At 39.3% G+C, this 19,774-nt stretch overlaps 1 protein-coding gene across 1 annotated transcript in view; it reads left to right on the top strand.

Annotated features, from left to right (window-relative positions):
* The window catches only part of rbm44 (RNA binding motif protein 44), an 86,665-nt gene extending 67,169 nt beyond the window's left edge, over window positions 1-19,496 (top strand). The window contains exons 10-15 of the mRNA XM_052011646.1: window positions 3,911-4,087; window positions 6,567-6,652; window positions 6,868-6,941; window positions 11,251-11,524; window positions 18,427-18,572; window positions 19,361-19,496. Of these exons, the coding sequence (XP_051867606.1) occupies window positions 3,911-4,087; window positions 6,567-6,652; window positions 6,868-6,941; window positions 11,251-11,524; window positions 18,427-18,572; window positions 19,361-19,496 (893 nt within the window). The remainder of the gene's footprint in view (window positions 1-3,910; window positions 4,088-6,566; window positions 6,653-6,867; window positions 6,942-11,250; window positions 11,525-18,426; window positions 18,573-19,360) is intronic.
* The last annotated feature ends 278 nt before the right edge of the window (window positions 19,497-19,774 follow it).

The following is a 19,774-nucleotide window of genomic DNA, read 5'->3' on the forward strand; positions in this document are numbered from 1 at the left end:
TTTGGACTCCCCTACCCAGAGGTAAAGACTTACCATTCACTTTATCTATGCCTTTCATGATTTTATATACTACCTACCAGGTCATCCCTCATTCTCCTACTCTAGGGGCCAACCTCCCCCTATAACTCAGGCCCTCTAGTCCTGGCAATATTATCAAATCTTTTCTGCACATTTTCCAGTTTAACCACATCTTTCCTGTGTGATCAAAACTCTACAGTTCTCAAAAGTGCAGTCTCACCAATGACTGCAACCTGACACCCTGACTGATGAAGGCCTTTTTCACCACCCTGTCTACCTGTGACACCTTTTTATTGGCTGCTGTTAATTAGCCAATCAACTATTAACTAACAATTAGCAAACTTGTCTCTTTTCAAGTCCTGTAAAGTGAAAACTCACAAGCAAGCCCCGAGACCTACTTCTTTTAAACTCTCCCAGTCTCACTCCAAGTCTCAACTCCTGTAAAGTAAAGCTCAGTTTGTGAGGGAACATGCCTCACTTTCCCAATCAGTGCATCTCCAGGAACACTTTTTAAAAAAAAATTCAGTTTTATTCACCATAACAAAGCAACTGACTTGATTGGCACCTGACATACCATGCTGAACATACACTTCCACATAATGGCTACAATGTGTACCATCTGCAAATTACATCAATTTACCATATTTTTGCAGTAGCACATCCCAGACCTGCAACCTGTACAACAAGAACATCAAGTGCTGCCACAGCATCTAAACTGCACCAATTGCAGGATCCCTTCCAAGTTGTTGATTGTTATGACTTGGAAATTTCTCATTTACAACATAGAAGTAACTCATTTAGCTCATCAAGCCTACACTGGCTCTCAGAGCAGTCCTTAATAATGGAAAGTTCTGTATCGTGTTGACTGATTCCTAAAGATAACCAAACAGAATGATAAATTTGGCTTTCTATATGACTGCATCCTTGAATCCTGATTAGAAGCTTTAGTACATGAAGGGAGGCTACATTCTTCTTCTTAAGTAGTCTATTTGGGTTAAGAATGACTTGCTTCTACTTGGATTTTATGGGTACCGAGGTGGCTAATAAGAACAATATGGGAACACCAGAGTCTTCCTAGTTAAGACAGAGGGTAGCTGATGGGACAGGTAAGTGAGTAGTTGAAGAGCTGGTGTGCTCATTCTGCTGCTTACGTAGGGCTCCGCGTGCTCCAAATGAATAGCCCCCGGTTTCTCAACATCATTCCAAGTGCTTCCTCAACACTTTAAGCAGTCATGGGCCAACCATTCCTGGAGTCATTGGGAATCAGTAGCCCATGACCACTCAAAGTGCTGCACCACCAAGGAAGCTCTGAATATAACCTAGAATCTTTGTCTCTAACTGCCTGATAACCTCCTACACACAACACACCTCAAAGTAGAATGTCTATTTTGGGAAGCTGGTGTCATGGATGCAAACAATGTGGCAAAAGTGGCTGATAGAGTGTAACTGGGAAATCAATACCAGGGACATTAGCCTGTAAGACAACCCTGACATTGTTTTGCATATCTTTCCTATAAATTTGGAAAATTTTCCAGAGAGCATTAGTGGTACCTTTCTAGTACCTTGAGAAGCTGCTGTAGGTAGAGTCTTACATCACAGAAACAGGCCCTTTGGCCACCACATCCATGCCAAGTAGAAGCACTATCCATTCTAATCCCATTCACCAGCAACTGCTCTGTAGCCTTCAGTGCTTTGGCAATTCAAGTGCTCGTCTAGATGCTACAGAAATATTGTGGGAATCTCTACTCTAACCACTATCTCAGGCAGTGTATTCCAGGTTCTAACCACACTCTGGGTGATTAAAATATCTTTCTTTCATCTAAACCTATACCTTCCACTTTTAGGTGCTGTGCTAGTGGAGGATATTTTCTACTTTCTACCCTATCTATGCCCTTCATAATTTTGTATATCATTTGGGACCCCTCTCAGTCTCTTCTGCTCTAAGGAAAATAAACACAGCCTGTGCAATCTCCTCATAACTGAAATGCTCTATTCCAGGCAACGTCCTAGGGCAACTCCACTGCACTCTTTTGTACAATCATGACCTTCCTGTACTATAACCACCAGAACTGCTGCAGCCTAACTAATGGTTTATACAGTTGTACCATAGTCTCCTAGTTCCTGTATTCAATTTCAGTTCCTCTGTAATTCTGCATCATTTAACTTTGACAGATTATAATATTATTCACAAGTGCTGAAGCAGACAGAAATGTCCAAGTTGATTTTTTTTCCATATTAGTTAGATATTTTACTGGTGGGTGATATACTAAAGTACACTGAGCTCAAACACCTATGGTGCAATGCAGAGAACTGTTTTACCCCAAAAAGGGGCTACAATTTTCTATCTGATTAAAAATAGGGACTTGTATTTTAACATAATGGGGTCTGATGAAATATTATTGGCCACAGATTTTATTGCCAATTACTGACTTTATTGCTGCCCCCCCCCCACCCCGCCACTATCTGATGCCACAAAATAAGGGGCCAATTGTTTCAAACTGAAGTGCATGGAAGTTTCCTAGCTCAGAGTAGTGAATCTCTGGAATTCTTTGTTCATGAGGGTGGCAGAAGCTAGATCATTAGATATACTTAAGGTGGAGATAAAAAAAAATTGAGGGTTATGGGGAATTGGCACAGAGGAGGAGTTGAAGCCAGCATAGATTAGCCATGTTCATATTGAATGAAATTTTGTAGATGTATTTGATCCTAAAATGAGCTTCTGATCATATTATCACAGACTGCATAATCCTACTTCAGTAATGTGGTTGATTCCAACCCTGCCTCAGCTCACCTGCAGCTGAAACCTTCAGCTTGAGACTTGACAATTCCAATGAACTCCTGGCCGCCCTATCTTATTCTATTCTCTGAAAACTTGAGTTAATCCAAAATTCTGGTGGTTGTAGGACTTGCACAAGTCTATCCCATCTATCCCCCATCTGTTACTGACAAGTTAGCTTCTGCTGTGAAAATACTTTTATTATTCTTTGTTCGTAAATCCATTCATTCCCATGATTCCCTATTTCTCTAGCATAAAAGTCTGCTTGCTTTAATATCCCTGTGCTAGCTCGTACCTGGCTTTTTGTGCATTTTTTTTTCTTTTCCATTGGCACCCATGCTTTAATCAGCCTTGCCTCAAAGCTTTGAAATTGGCTATTGAAACCTTTGCCTCTTTACTCTTCTCCTTAAAACTTTCTTTAATGAAATCTTTGGTCACCTCCTTTAGATATCTTTGTATCATGGTGTCAGCTGTTATTTTAATTGTCCTGTGAAACATTGGAGATTTATACTATGTTAAAGATACAAGTTGTGTCCATTTTTCTCATGATGCTTTTGAAGTGCTTTCAGATTTCTTTGTAGTAAAGATGCTCTGCAAATGCAAGTTGTTGATGCACAAGGAGGAGCTATTGATCTTTTTTTTCCCATTTTTGTCTATCTCTTCTAAGAGTCGGGTATTCTGGAATCTTTGTTGTCCTGCAAGAGAATAGCTAAGGAAAGAGTAGGGCCTATAAGGGATTACAAAGGTGTGGAGGATGTGGATAAGGTTCTTTATGAATACTTTCCATAAAAGAGGGATGAATGCCAGTGTTGTGATAACGGAAGAAGAGTGTGGGATAAGTATATTTTTGCTCAAAGGTATCTGTAGAGCACTGTTTGTGCATATAAATTTCAGCCACAACTGTTAATTCTAGCTCCTTATTTTCTCTCCAGTTCTGTCCTGTCAGTATCCACTTATCAATATGTAAAAATCTAACCAACTTTGGCAAATACTGATAATCAAATTTATGACATAACATTTTACATTGTGCTACTTCTGATGAAGATTTTAAATAATTCGGGTAAAGACACTACATCATTTGTAAAGTACTTAAATTTTAAATTTCTTCTCTCCTAGGAATCTTAAAAACATTTGCTATCTATTCTACACCTTCAGTCAAGGACCTTGAAGTAACTGATGACTGGTTTGATGCAGAAGAGAATTTCACTTCTGGTGTCCCTGACACCATGGAAGGCAAGGTGAATAATCAAGGTGGAGCTATGACAGCAGTAGATGAACCAAGAAGCAATGAATGTAAGAGGAAAAATAATCACCAAATTAATTCATTAGAATTTAGAGATTTGATTATTGTTAATGCTCTGATTTATAAATGCTTCAGCCATAAATATTGTTCATTGAATAGACAGTTTCTTTACTTTAGAAGTTACAGTGGCCTCAATAAACTTTTTCTCACTACTGTTCCAAAACAAGTTTGGCTGTATTAGTCCAGGTTTTTGTCACTAGGATACTCTACCAGTTGAGCTAAGAATTGATAAGATTTTGCAGAACAGAGAAAAAAATCAATAAGTGTAGCGAGGTTTGAAATTTGCATTGTGATGCAAATTTGAATGTAGCTACAAGCAAATTATAAATGACATTGGATTGGTATAAGCTACTCAAATGTCTAGTTGTTTTGTTAGTGTAATAAGATTGTTGACTGAAATATTCTGTAATAATAATAATACAGAACAGAATAAAACATATTGCATTTTCTCACGCATCACTCTTCCTCCCCTTGCGGCACGGTAGCATAGCGGTTAGCGCAACACTATTACAGCGCCAGCGATCAGGGTTCAATTCCCGTTGCTGTCTAAGGAGTTTGTACGTTCTCCCGTGTCTGCGTGGGTTTTCTCCAGGTGCTCCGGTTTCCTCCCACATTGCAAAACGTACGGGTAGGTTAATTTGGGTCTAATGGGCGGCACGGACTCATTGGGCAGGAAGGGCCTGTTACCACGCTATAAAATATAAATAAATAATATGCATTTAATTTAAATTTTACCACCTCCTGCATAATTTGCCTTATTTCCTTGTTCTGAATCTTAAAAGTGGGAGGAAATTTTTCATAAGAAAGTATTTTTCAGCAAGTGATATTGAGGTCAGTATGGCTGCTTTGTTTCCCAGCTTACCATCATTTTGCACACTAAGATTGGGACTTGGCTGAATTGGATCGTTTTTCTAATCAGCATTTACCAAGAAAATTTAACCATTCAAGAACATTAAACTGAAAAAAGAAAATAAATTTAAAATTGGAATAATCCTGCCCTCCATGGTATGTGGTCAGGTTTTGTGTTTTTCCTCTGTCATTCAGTCCATCAGTCTGATTTGGTGCTGATTGGAGCATGTGCCTGGGGAATGAGAGTGGATGTGTCTCAGTTTCTCAGAAAGTAATCTCACTCTGTCCTTGTGTTGCTCCAGTGGTTCAACTTTCAAGTTGCTTGCACCAACTTCTAAGATGTAATTCCAGCACAGTCTAATTCTAGCCAGAATGGTCGTGCACACTTTGAAGAATGCTGCATCCACTTAACTGACATCTTCGATGTTGGGTGTCACAATAGAATATTTAGTGCATGGTATAACACTCTTGTATTTGTGAATGCACTTATGAGAGGAATAAAGATTTTCTGCCTGAAATATGCAAAGTTAATGGTAGCTTGGTCCTATTACACTAACCTTCCAAGTTCAATAAATCTAAATCGATGGGATCCTTGGAGTTGGGAGTTGACAGTGGCCTTGGTAGTCAAAAGTTGCCACACACTACCTATGTTTTTGTACCCATGTTGAGAGTTCTCATATCCATCCATTTCTATTCCATTCACTTCCACACACAATGCTCTCTAAATTACCCACAAGCTATTATTCATGCAGTTTCAACTACATGGATGCGCACAGCTTCATACTTGCTTGTGCACACAGTTTCGAGCAGAATTATGTTGGCACCATTTCCTGCAAGTTTCTAAGTTTCTAACCTTCTAACCTGGGCTATGAATTGAAATTGTTTCTTGCATAACCAGAGGGCACTGTTTGAAAGGAAGGGGTGACCCATTTAAGATCAGGCAAAAAAAATTCTGAGGTTTTAAGTCTTCGGAATTGTTTCATAAAGGGTGATAGAAGCAGAATCCTTGAGTGATTTTAAGGCAGAGGTAAATAGATTGTTGATAAACAATGGGTTGAAGGGTTACCAGGGAAGGCAGGAGTACAGAGTTGAGGTTACAATCAGATCAGCTATGTTATTGAATGCTGGAGCAGGCTTGAAGGGCTGAATGGACTACTGCTTCTAGATCTTATGTTGAGATATCTGTCCATATATACAGTATGTGCTACTTTAAGTGCAGCACTTCTCTTTTCCTTCACTGGTCATTCAATGACACCTACCCTAAGTTTCCTGGACCCCTAAGATATTTAGTATAAGGCATTGGTCTGCTTATGTGGGCTGGATTACAATGTGATCCATCTGTGTTGTTGAATTGCAAAATTCATAAATCTAATTGCTATTTCTTTCCCAACTGCCAGTTTTCTCTCTAGGTGAAATACTTTCTGTCAGGTCATTGTTACCTTCCAAAATGTCTATCAGGTGGACATTTTGTGCTTGTAAACCCAGATAGCAAAGTAGTTTACCTCCCTTCCAATTGATGTAAGATCAGAATTTTTTCTGCAAAGATTTGGTGATTAGTAGGTTGTAAGTCTTGTCTGTTTACTTATCAGGGGTAATAATTGATCTGTACTTCTCATATAGGTGTTCATGTTGATAAAACTATGGAAAAGGAGACAGCTCAAACAAGTTACATTTATGTAGATGGATTGCCCAGAATAGTAACAGAGGTACTGGACTTTTTAAATACCATGTAATCACATTTCACCTATAAGTAAAATCCTTTGTTGTTTTATCAAAAATATTAATCCATTTAATATAAGTGGTTTCATTTAAAGTAAGAATCTGATGTGAGTTTATTGAATACTCAGACGAGCATTGCTGATGATTGTTTTATATGCAATTATGATATTCTAACAATGAATTCCTCTTCCACTTTTACTAGGTGGAATTAAGAAGACTTTTTCAGAAGTACCAGGTGTCAGAAATTTGGCTTTGCAATTTGCACAGTGAATACAGGTAATTCCTTAAGTGATCAGACTGTTCTTTGCAATTGGAACAGAGCTGGGAAGGATCTAGATCTGAACAGTATAATGATGTAGAATCAAAGCCTTTGTTGAATTAATGTTAGAATGGAGGTTCACTCAAGTTGGGTTCTTCAAAATTTAGGGTATTGACTCTGAACAGTCGGTATTTATTTTGCTATTAATGATATAGTTTGTGACAGACACAATGAGGACCAATCATCGACATTGCTGATATTTGTGGGACCTAGCAATTATATTTGACTGCTGCATTTGCCTACATTTTAAAAATAACTGTAAAAGTGTTGTATTGACTGAGTAGTGTTTTGTGACATCCAGCATCATGAAAGCAATTGTTTAAATAGCACTTATTTTCTTTTCAAAAACAACATCAACCTATCCTTTTCAAACCAATCCAAGATTCTTTGGCAATGTAGGAAACTATAGGATGGGTTTGTAATTTTGCTCAATTCTACATTTTAAGCATTTCAGAGTGAAATATGAAATCAAAAACACAATTTCAATTGAAATTTTAACTTTAAAGGTGTTTTGTTACATTAGTAATATTAAGTATGTAGTCCACAATATTGTTTCTGAATAGTTGTCGTTAATGGGATATTTTGGAAAGATGTCAAAAAGTTGGGATTTGTTTGTGGCTAATTTAACCTTTTACCGTTTCAGGGTAAAGGATGAGAAATTATCATTCAGCCTAATTTAGACTGCATGTCACTTGGAAGGGGGTTAGAGAAAGGATTGTGGTGGGTGTTTGGCCGGCAAGCTCCTTTTAATATCCTACCTAGAATATTTTATCAATGACTTGTATTTTGACCATCTCAAATTTTATTCTTTCTATTACCTTGTTTAACAGATTAACTAAAGCACATTTGAATTAAGAATTCTTTTTAATTTTAATTTAATTGTTTTTCACCAGCTTTGAGTGTATTTGATATACTCAGTTGTGTAATTTTGAAATTATATTCTAATTTACTTTATCTGCACTCTATAAATTATGCAAAACATGAGTGAGGCCCTCTTCCTAACAACTTCAAAATTAAAGTCAAGCTTATTGTCATATGCACAAGTGCATGTATGCGCGGGTGCAATGAAAAACTTACTTGCAGCAGCATCACCAGCACATGGCATCATATAAGCAGCATTCATAAGAAAGATATAAATTAAACACATTTTTCACAAGAAAGAACACAATTAGAACAAAAAAAGTCCATCTTATTACATGGTGATCAAAGTGGTTATAGTGTTGCTAAACTCTGGTGATTAGGGTTGTGCCGGTTGGTTCAAGAACTGAATGGTTGAAGGGAAATAGCTGTTCTTGAACCTGGTGGTGTGGAACTTCAGACTTCTGTACCTCCTGCCTGATGGTAGCTGCGAGAAGATGGCATGGCCTGGATGGTGGGTATCTTTGATGAATGTTGCCTTCTTGAGGCAGTGCCTCCTGTGGATACTATTGATGGTGGGGAGGGATGTGCCTGTGATGTATTAGGCAGAGTCCACTACTCTCTGCAGCTTCTTGCATTCCTGCACATTTGAATTGCAGTACCAGACTTTGATACAACCAGTCAGGATTTGTTCAACAGTACATTTGTAGAAGTTAGAGTGTTCATATTGCACTGTTAATATAGACATGGAAGCAAAATAAGATAAAATGGACTTAGGAACCATCCTGTTAGGTTACAGAACTTCTTACTCTCTAGTCTTTCCTCCATTTATTTCCTTTACACTAAAGTGGTGTTGTTCCCGTCTTTACATATTCTCTGTATTTCTTAAGGTGGATAATTAAATTTACAATTCAAATAGGCTCAAGCAATACAATTAATTTTTGTATATTTGCTTTTTATGTACCAGAATTTTACTTAATTTTTATAATTTTTTTCAAATTACAGCCTAGATATTGAAAGCACTGATACAGCTATTAGACCTAGATGACTTCATAAGTATTTGTGTTATTCAGCTTCATTCATAGTATGTTTAAACTTGTTTTTATGCACCTTTATATGCATAAGATATAAAAAGATTAGTTTTAATTTGTCTGCCCATTTGTATAATCATGTGTTCTGCTCTCGTGGTATTTGTATTATCACTATATTTAATCAACTTGAATTTGTTTTTGTTGTCTAGATCACTAATATAGATTGGAAACATGCGAGGCTGAAAATGCAAACTTTGCAGTCCTCAACATCCTACCCTAGTCTTAAAAACAGCCTTTTACTCATTCCATTTACTATTATCCTGAATTTCTGTGCTCTAATTTAATTATAACCATTTCAGTAAATACTTGTAGACGAGCACATAAATCATGTAGTAGTGAATGATATTACTGTCGGAATGGCAGTGCTTTTAATAGTGTTTTCTGCTATTTATGCATACATTGTATAACAGTTACAAACAAAGACGGATGTGTGGTTAAATACATTCAAAAAATGTTCGAGTCAAGTTGTGCTGCTTTAGCAGTAGCTTGATGAAATGAGCATTTTGTTAGTTGCCTCACTGTTTATATATTGATGGTCATGAAATCACTGTGTTTGAATGGTAGATACAAGCTACACAGTTTAGATATTTAGGATTGGTTATTAGTAGTTTAAATTGCTGCTAATAAACCATTAAACATTAATTTTAACTTTAAAAAATCAAGGCCAAAATTAATTCCTTCAGTTTGTTGTTTTAGCTTTTAAAAGAAGTCATTTTATGAGAAAATTGATTGGCAGGCTGTCTTTTATCTCTCAATCCACCTTTTCTCTTCCTGTACCTGAAATATTGATTTTGCCTCCATTTTCACCCTCCTCTCAATCACAGAGTCATACAGCATGGAAACAGGCCACTTGACTGTCATGTCCACGCTGACTTGTGAGCATTCATCTGTTTAATCCCATCTTCCAGAACCTGAACCATGGACTTCTCTGCCTAGGCAGTTTAAGTGCTCATCTAGACTCTTATTAAATGCTGTCAGCGACTCTGCTTCCACCACTCTCTGTGGCAGTAAATTCCAGGTATTCACCACTCTCTGAATGGAAAAGGTCCCCCTCAGATCCCAGCTAAATTTCTTGCCCTTTACACAAAATCTAGGTCCTCTAGTTTTATTCACCTCTGATGTGGAGAATATTTCCTGCAGCCTACCCTATCTGCAGCCCTCAGTTTTATATATCTCGGTCATGTTCCCCTCTTAACCTCCTTGGCTCCAGGGAGAACAGATTTTCCAGTCTTTCATCATAACTGAAACACTCCATTCCAGGCAACATTCTGGTGAAGACACGAGACTGCAGATGTTGGAGTCTGGAGCAACAATCTGCTGGAGGAACTCAGCAGGTTGAGCAGCATCTGTGGAGAGAGAGGAACTGTCAACATTTCAGGTCCCTGTATCCTGGTGAATCTCCTCTGCACACTCTCCAGTGCTGTCACATCTTCCCTGTAGTGTAGTGTCCAGAACTGCACACAGTACTCCAGCTGAGGTCTGACCAATGCTTTATCAAGTTGGAGCATAACCTCATGCTCGTATTCACTGCAATGATAAATGAAGGCCAGTATCCTATATGCTGCCTTAATCACATTATCTAGCTATGCTGCCATCTTCAAGGATCTTTTGGACTTCTGTGCCAAGGTCCCCCTGTTCATTAATATTCCCTAGGATCTTACCATTCATGGTTCATGTCCCCAACCTCATTAGTACTCCCAAATGCATCATCTCATACTTATCATGATTAAACTCTATTTGCCATTTCTCAACCCATTTCACCAACAAATCAATATCACCCTGTAGCCTTAACACTACCTTCCACATCCAAATCATTCAAGCAAGGTTTCAGCACGGAGCCCTGTGGAACACCACTAGTGACAGGCACCCAATCACAAAAAGAGCTCTCAACCATCACCCTCTGGCTCCTATTGCCAAGCCAATTTTGGATTCAATTTGCCAACTTCTCCTGAATCCCATGGGCCCTGCTTTTGGACCAGTCTCCCATGTGGGACCTTTTTGAAGGCCTTACTGAAGTCCATATAAAACAATATGTGCTGCACTGCTCTTATCAATCACACATTTCTTCCTTTCACTCCCCAAAACTTAAATCAGATTGGTTGTGACACTTTTGCCCTATTTATTCAGTCCCAAATGTTCTATTTTCTCTGTGCTATTATTAGAATACACTTTCAGCCGTTGGAAGAGGCAAGAAAGCTTTGAGCTGAGGGATATATTGGCAAACCACTTAGTGATAGTTTGTCTTACTTTTGATATGAAACTGCAGATGTTTAGACTGGAGACATGGTATGAATATTTTTTGTTTATGCTTTGTCAGGTGTGGAGTTCTAAAAGTTGCCTCTCCCAACTTTGCCAAATTAGCAGTGGATGAAATGAATGGAAGAGAATGTCATGGAAAGTCCATTAAAGTGCATATGGCAAAAATCTCAGGAGATTGCATGTTATCTGTGATTAAAAATCACTCACAGCTTCCACTGAAGGGGCACCATCTGATACAAGACCATGTTACCAAGGACACCAAATTCAAAGTGGAGAATCAATGGGAGTCTTATTCTGTATCAACAAACGTTCTTAATGCAGCTTCTCATAAGGTATTGAAAACAAAATATAAAATGTTTGTTCTATTTACTTACATAGAGACATTTTGTTTAATATTAAATCCATTTGCATTTATATGCATGCATGTGCATTGTTATATGGGGAAAGACCTGTTGGCATCAGATAGAGGGGCACAGTGCAGCGAAGTATTCGGATAATACTGCCTAAATCAAGAGTGATGTAACTGGAAGACATTTTAAACTGCACGGGAGTTCCCATTCCTAAGCCAGTATTGATAAGAGTTGTATTTAAGAGACAGATTTTTAGAAAATCTTTTATGATCAAATGTACTGGTGCCTTGCATTGTACTATCCTGTAGAATGCTGATATGTTAGCATTCTTGATCCTCCAGTCCAAACACTCTTAGGTAGGTACCCTCCCTACTCTCACCTGCCCTGGGTCTGCTCAGGTTGTGCACTGCTCTGTTGGGAATCTGGTGCAAATGCCTGCCTTTTGCTGGAAACCTGAGTGCAGTGAACCAGGCATAAATCTCTACCTTTCACTTGTACTTCGCCAGTATTGAATATCCCCAAGGCTAGGTGGGGAGTGGCTGCCTGTGAGAGCTGATGTTCCTTGGAGTGGGTGATGTGGCTGATCTGCACTGAGATGACAGGCTTCGGGGTGGACCCTAGCCAGCACACTGAATGCAGGCTATTGCTTGGTACTGATAGCACCTGGTGACCTTTGTGCTTGTTAGCATAAAGAAACATCTCAGCTGGCAAAAGCTATGCAGAGAAGGAAACAGCAGCTTCCATCATGATGAGAGCGACCATAGGTTCCAGGTGGTCTATCAGTACGCAGTGCAGGTGCTACCAGTCCTCAACATCTCACTGCAGAGTGGTTACACCACACCCCCAGCCTGCCTGCACTAATCCTCGCATGCAGTTTTTCCACATCAAGACATTGGAACAATCCAATGATAAAACTGCATCAGGTTCTTAACATAGCCACACCATCAGTAATATATATAAATATAATGTCAGAATGACTTTTTCCAGTTCATAGTGATATAGCATGGAAACAGGCACTTTTGGCTTGCCAAATCCTTGCTGATCATCAAGCACCCATTTACACTAATCATATTTTATTCTCCCCACATCCCCATAAACCCCTCCTAGATTCTACCACTCACCTATACACTAGGAACTGTTTACAGTGGCCAATTAACCTACCAACTACACCTCTTGAGGATGTTGGTTGGGGGGGGAACAGAGTGCCCAGAAAAATCCTGTGTTCATAAGGAGAACACGCAAACTCCACACAGACCATATCAGAGATCAAGATTGAACCTGGGTTGCTGTGAGGCAGTAGCTCTACTAGCTGCATCATTGCTACCCCAGTTGGCATATCTATTTCTGTAGTTGCATTTCTGAAGCAATTAGCAAGGCATCTGTGCAAATGCAAATGGATCTGGCCCAACACACAAAAAGCTGGAGGAATTCAGTGAGGCAGGCTGCATCTGGGGAAGGAAATGGCCAGTTGACATTTTGGTTTGAGACCCGTCATCTGGACTGGCATCAGATCCCATCTACCTTCTTCACATCCCTCCTTATACTATGCTTCACCTCCCTCTCCTATCAGATTTCATCAGCTTCAGCACTTTATCACTTCCACCTATCACCTCCCAGCTTCTGATACTATTCCAAATCTCCCCTCTCCCATCTGCCTATCACCCCCCACCCCCCTTCACCTGGATCCACATAATGCCTGCCAGCTCTTGCTCCATCCCTTGCCTCCCTTCTTATGCTGACTATCTCCTCTCTTTCTTCCAATCCAGATGAAGAGTCTTGACCCAAAACTTCAACTGTCCATTTCCCTCCATAGATGCTACCTGACCTCCTGACTTCCTCCAGCTTTTTGTGTGTTGCTCCACATCCCAGCATCTGCAGTCTCTTGTGTCTCCATAATTGATCTGCCATTTCCTGTAATCATTTATGGGATGCCATTAAATGTTTCTGCTGTTTTTTAAATTTCTGAAACAGCTGTTCATTTGATTTGCAGGTTGTTTTACTTCTATAAAAACTTAATATAAATCCAAATTAAACAGAGTGCTCTGGGCAACAAAATTGTTTTCTAGCCTGAACCTAGCAATAGAATTTTTGTAGTACACATTATATTATCCATATAAGAACATGTATGTCTAAATAGAAATCAGGCTGACATATGGTCAAGCTTTATCTCTGTTACTAATGCAACGTTTGTGTTTAAGTCCCCTGGAACCTACTTCCTTGGATTTCTTCCAGACATGTACTGGGTTCTCTTCAATTAGAAAGGATTTGATATCTCTATACTTGAAATGGCACTGAGCAATCCACACTCTATGGAAGATTGGGGAAAAGTACTAACCTGTTACTGTGATTTCCACTAATTCTATCCTTTTTGGGTAAAGTTGATAGTTGGATAATGGAGGTAAAAGAAACCCAGAGAATGCCAAGGATTGAGAGACACAATTTTATGTAATGGCAAGAAGGATATTTTTAAAACAAAATGCTTTGATTTGCTGAACTCAACAGGAAAAATCTGTCTGGGAGGTTGTGGTAACGTAAATGTCCAATAGCATTGTTGCCTTGCTCTCTTTGCTGCCTTCACCTAACCAAAAAGTAACATGATAAAAAATGTGGTGGTTTTGGTCAGGGGGTGAGAAGAGGGGTGCAGGGTAGAAACATCTCCACAGAGGTCAGTGTGAGTAATTTAAATTTGCCTTCGGTACTGGCATACTCAAGGATGATAATTATTCAAAATCCGTATGTTTATTACATACATAGTTTGAATAAACTACAACTGGAGTACCTGTTAATAACTGAGTAACTTGTGACAAACTTTACCAAGAGGATGCAGTAAAAAATTTAGTTAATCGGAAGAATCCCCCAAATCCCCAACATCTACCACCTGATAGAACAAGAGCACATGGTGTATGGGAACTCGGGCATCTGCAGATTTCCCTTCAAGACACAATCCACCTTGATTTTGAAATGTATCAACATTCTTTCATCACCTCTGTGGGGGTGGGGGTAGAATCTCCTCCAATTCAGAAGAACTTTGTGAGTTCCTTTATCACACAGCCTGCAGTGTTTCAAGAGCTCACCACCCTCACCACCCCCACCACCCCACAGTAGTCAGATATTCATAGATATTGGCCCCCAGCAACCACGTATTCCATAAATGAGTAAAAAGAGTATGGAGGAAATGCTGCACTGTCAGAAAGGCTGTCTTTTAAATAAGGTGATGACCAAGTACCTGCCTTTCAGTTGCATGTGAAAGATTGCATGAATATGGAATTTACCCCAGATGTTCTAGCAGATATCTGAACCTCCACAACACTCTGCAGATCTTCTCATATTCCCTGCTTGTGAGAGTACTAATTGCTTATCACGTTGCCTATGTTACCAGCCATTTGATTTATGAGTACCTTATTGTCTGCACAGAGATGTATGACAGCAAAGTGACAACGTAATGATGATATAGTGACTACTGATATGCAGCCATGAAATCAAATTGTAGAATTGTGTAGCACAGAAAAGGGCCACACCAGACCACCCCATTCTTGCCGATCACACTGCCTATTCACACCAATGCCACCCGCCCACACCAGGCCCGCAACCCTCTCATTCCCCTCCCACCCAAGTACCTGTCCAAATGCTGTAGCTGCATCTGACTCCACCCTGGCAGCCCACCCTGGAAAACCACCACCCACTGCATGAAAAACCTACCCTCCAGATCTCCCCAAATCAATGGTGAATCCCTTCTGCAACCCTCCCCCCACCATTACCACATCTGCCTGCAGCAGAGCAACTTGAACCATACACAATACTCCAAGCATGGCCCAATGCCCATGCAGCTACAACATGACATCCCAACTTCCATACTCAATCCTACAACCCATGAAGGCAAGCATGCCAAATGCCCTCCCCACCCCATCCCCTCACCCCTTCAGCAAGCCCAATATCCCTCCACACACCAATGCTTCCAAGATCCCTGCCATCTACTCTCTATGTCCCACCAGAATTCAACTGTGCTACATCCTTTTCCAACAATTGGCTGATGACCATCTGGAAGAGTATTGACAGAATAAGAAATCCAAATTAGTATAATTTCCTTAAACAGGTCACAACCTGTGTTTCCATATTATTGTACATTCATTGCGACTGAGATTTTTTTTAGATATATAAGTAACTCGATGGTAAAGCAAAGCAATAGAGTTAAAACAGGGCAATCTTGCCTCCCATGAAAGTAAGCCAAGTCCAGTGTCAATGCATTGGAACAATCCTTTCCTGTGTAACCATGTCATTTTGATTGGATTTCCACCTTTGAAAAATTAATGGTATGATTAACAGAATGTTCATTTAGACCTTCAGCTTATACACCAAGTTCACAAAGTAGCTCTTATTGTGAATATTGATTACATTAAATGCCTGTTGGTACAGCAGTTGTACTGTGGTCAACCATAGAAGCATAGAACCATACAGCACAAAACAGGCCCTTCGGCCCACCATGTTGTGCCGTCCATCAAACCACCCTCACACTACCTAACCCCTTCCTCCCACATATCCCCCCATCCCACACTCCTCCATATGCCTTTCCAACAAGCTCTTGAACCTGTTCAATGTATCTGCCTCCACCACCACCCCAGGCAGTGCATTCCATGCACCAACCACTCTTTGGGTGAAAAACCTCCCCCTGACATCTCCCCTGAACCTCCCACCCATAACCTTAACGCCATGCCCTCTCGTCTTGAGCATTGGTGCCCTGGGAAGGAGGCGCTGACTGTCTACTCTATCTATTCCTCTCAGTATTTTATATACCTCTATCATGTCTCCTCTCATCCTCCTCCTTTCCAGTGAATAAAGCCCTAGCACCTTAAGCTTCTCCTCATATTCAATACTCTCTAATCCAGGCAGCATCCTGGTAAATCTCCTCTGTACCCTCTCCAACACCTCCACATCCTTCCTATATGAGGCAACCAGAACTGAACACAGTACTCTAAGTGTGGCCTAACTAGAGTTTTGTAAAGCTGCATCATCACCTCACGCCTCTTAAACTCAATCCCGCGACTTATGAAAGCCAACATCGCATTGGCCTTCTTAACTACTCTTTCCACCTGTGAGGCAACTTTCAACGAACTGTGAATGTGAACCCCCAGATCCCTCTGCTCCTCCACACTGCCAAGTACCTTGCCATTCACCCAGTACTCTGCCCTGGAGTTTGTCCTTCCAAAGTGTACCACCTCACACTTCTCCGGATTGAACTCCATAATTGAGTACGTCTTGATAACTTCTTAATTTTTCACTATATATTGTTACTATTAGGTTCTTGTCCACTCACTCAGCTTGCCTATCTTCCTTTGAAACTTCTTATATCCTCCCTACTATCCACAATTCCACCCTAGTTTTGTGTCATCAACAAACCTGAAAATATGACATTTGGTCCTCTCAGCCAACTTATTGATTTTGATCATGGATAGCTGCGCTGAAGCACCAGTCCTTGCAGTACCTCACTAATCACAGCCTGAGAGCCTGTGGATGTTCTGTTTATTCCCACTCTTTGTTTTCTGACCTATAAACAATTGTCTGCCCATGTTGGTATATTAACCCTAGCTCCATGTGCTTTAAACTTGTGATCAATCTGTTTATTTGGATTTTCAGGTGGCTTAATTCATCAAACAAGATTTTCCTTTTATAAATCATACTGATTCTATTCAATCTTATTTTTTTTCAAGATGTTCTGTTATTACATCCTTCATTATAGATTCTAGCATTGATCCTACTTTTGGCATTAGGCTAACAGGTTGGTTGTTCCATATTTTCTCTCTCTCCTTCCTTGGGGTCATATTTGCTATCATCCAATCCACAGGAACAGTTCCAGAATCTATAGTCTTTTGGAAGATAACTAATACATGCACTATCAGTAAATCCACCTCTTTCAAAACTCTAGGATGTAGATAATCGGATCCATGGAATTTATTTGCACTTGGTCTCAGCAACTTCTATAGTACTTTTTACTACTATATAGTATTTCCTTTGGTTCCTCATTTTTGCTGGACCCTTCTTTGGAGCTGATGTTTTGTGTCTTCTGTGAAGATGGAGCAGTTTAATTCTTCTGCCATTTCTTTATTTCCCAAAAATAAATTCTCCTGTCTCTGACTGTAAGAAAGCCACATTTGTCCTAACTTAGTCTTTTCCTTTTTACATACCCAAGACGCTCTTCCCATCTGTTTTCTTTATTTCTTATCAGTTCACTTTCTCATTCTATCTTGCCTTTTCTTTATCAATTTCCTGGTCCATTGCTGAATTCTATGATGCTTCCAATCCATTGACCTATTGCTGTTTCTGGCAACCTTACAAGTTTTTCCCTTGGATTTAATGCTGTCTGTAATTTCTCCTGTCAGCCACAGATGGACCACTTTTATACTATTTGTTATGCCACCATACCTTTTTTGTGCCTTTTCAAATATTGCCTCAGGATGTGCCCTCAGCCCAGTTAAATCTGTGGCTGAGTAGGTAGTACGATCATCTCTGAGTCAGATGGTAGTGGATTTGATCCACTCCAGAGATTTGAGTACAAAATTCTGACCAATACTCCAGTGTGGCACTGAGGGTGTTAAGGAAGGGCTTTCTGCCACCTGTGCTCTCAGGTGAATAAAAGATCCCACTGCACTATTTTGGAAAATATTTAACTCTCAACCAACACATAAAAACTTTGTCTGGTGGTCATCACATTACAGTCTATGGGTGCTTGCTGACTGTAAATTGTTCCTACATGTCAAATATTACAACAGTAACTACAATCAAAACAATTTTTTTATTATAAGCAATTTAGGATAAACTAAGGTTATGAAAAAATCTAGAATGAAAGTCTTTCTTCTGTTGAAGTTCCTAATTGGTATTCATATTATTAGATGAGCAGAAGGAAATATAAACAGATGCAGTGTCTACAGGACACCCCTACAGCAACAGGAACATTCATTCCCCCAAACTCTGCTAACTTAAGTAGTTTCAACAAACTAATGAAGACTCTCTTGGAATCACACCCTGAAGCAAACAGGTCAGAAATTAATTTTAATGATTAGAGTAAGTACCTGCTCTAGAACCTTATACTACATTCTCAACGCCATTTTGTTTTAAGACTTTTGCTCAATAAAATTTTGCTCTGTTATATCACTACTATAAATTGTTGCTTCTAAAATATTATTGCATTATTGAAATCTTTAATCTATGTACCTATACATTACTTTTAGTTTAGCACTTTGAATTTTCCTTGAATGTATCCTGCCGTATTTTGTATTCCCGATGCAAACAAAATAGATGCTCAATGCACACAGCAATTTTTTTTTGTTTAAAAAGGTAATAAATGTGCCTCCCAGTTTTCCCCCCTCCCTTGAAAATACTAACTTCCAGAAAGTATGTCAGTATGCCAATGCTTGACCATTCTTCACACGTGAAGCAAGAAATGATCATTGGCTGGCTGTTTAAAAATGAAGTAATGGGAGATGTAGCCAAGCTCAGGTAAGTCCTTGCCTAATGTTTCTATTGCTAATTTTCCACAAGGAATTAATCTATAATGGCAAGATACAAGAATTCTGGTGTATTCACTCTTCTAGCTTGAGGGTACAGAGGCTAATTGTAGCATTCTGTCACAACTTGGGTCAGTTAACTCCCCTCAAATTGACCTTTGAATACGTGCTTCAATTATGACAGTTACATATTGGCCTTGCAGCACTTAAAGGGGATTAGGTATTGCTTGCTTTACAGGCAGTGCAGTATATAGCTTAACTTTCTATATTTCTGTGTTATTGCAGTGGTGAAGTAATTTATGGTTTGATTTATATTTAGGAATGATATCATTCAAGCATTGAAAGAAGTAAAGGCAAATAACAAAGGTTTTCTGAGTGGCTTGGCTCTAAGCACGATTGTCAAACTGGCATCTGCCATCTTAAAAAGACAGTTATCTCCAAAAAGCAAGGTTTAAAGGTTAGAGTGTCCAGAATTTTACCTTATTTTTGATGTTAAATTGAAATAGTACAATATATGAAAATTATTAAGCCTTTTGAAATCTGAGGTGTAGAGTGAAAAGTGTTAATATCAGAAGTATTAGTGTAATGGAAAATGGAAGACCCAAGTAAAAAATAAATTTGGTTGCATTGTAATATGGGCCTCTGAATTACCATGAGCCTATTCTGCACCACTGATGTAGATCAATTTCACTTCCATTATGTATTAGGCAGGTAATTAAACTCTTAGTCAAGA

Source organism: Pristis pectinata, chromosome 1, assembly GCF_009764475.1.
Source record: "Pristis pectinata isolate sPriPec2 chromosome 1, sPriPec2.1.pri, whole genome shotgun sequence".
Lineage (NCBI taxonomy): Eukaryota > Metazoa > Chordata > Chondrichthyes > Rhinopristiformes > Pristidae > Pristis > Pristis pectinata.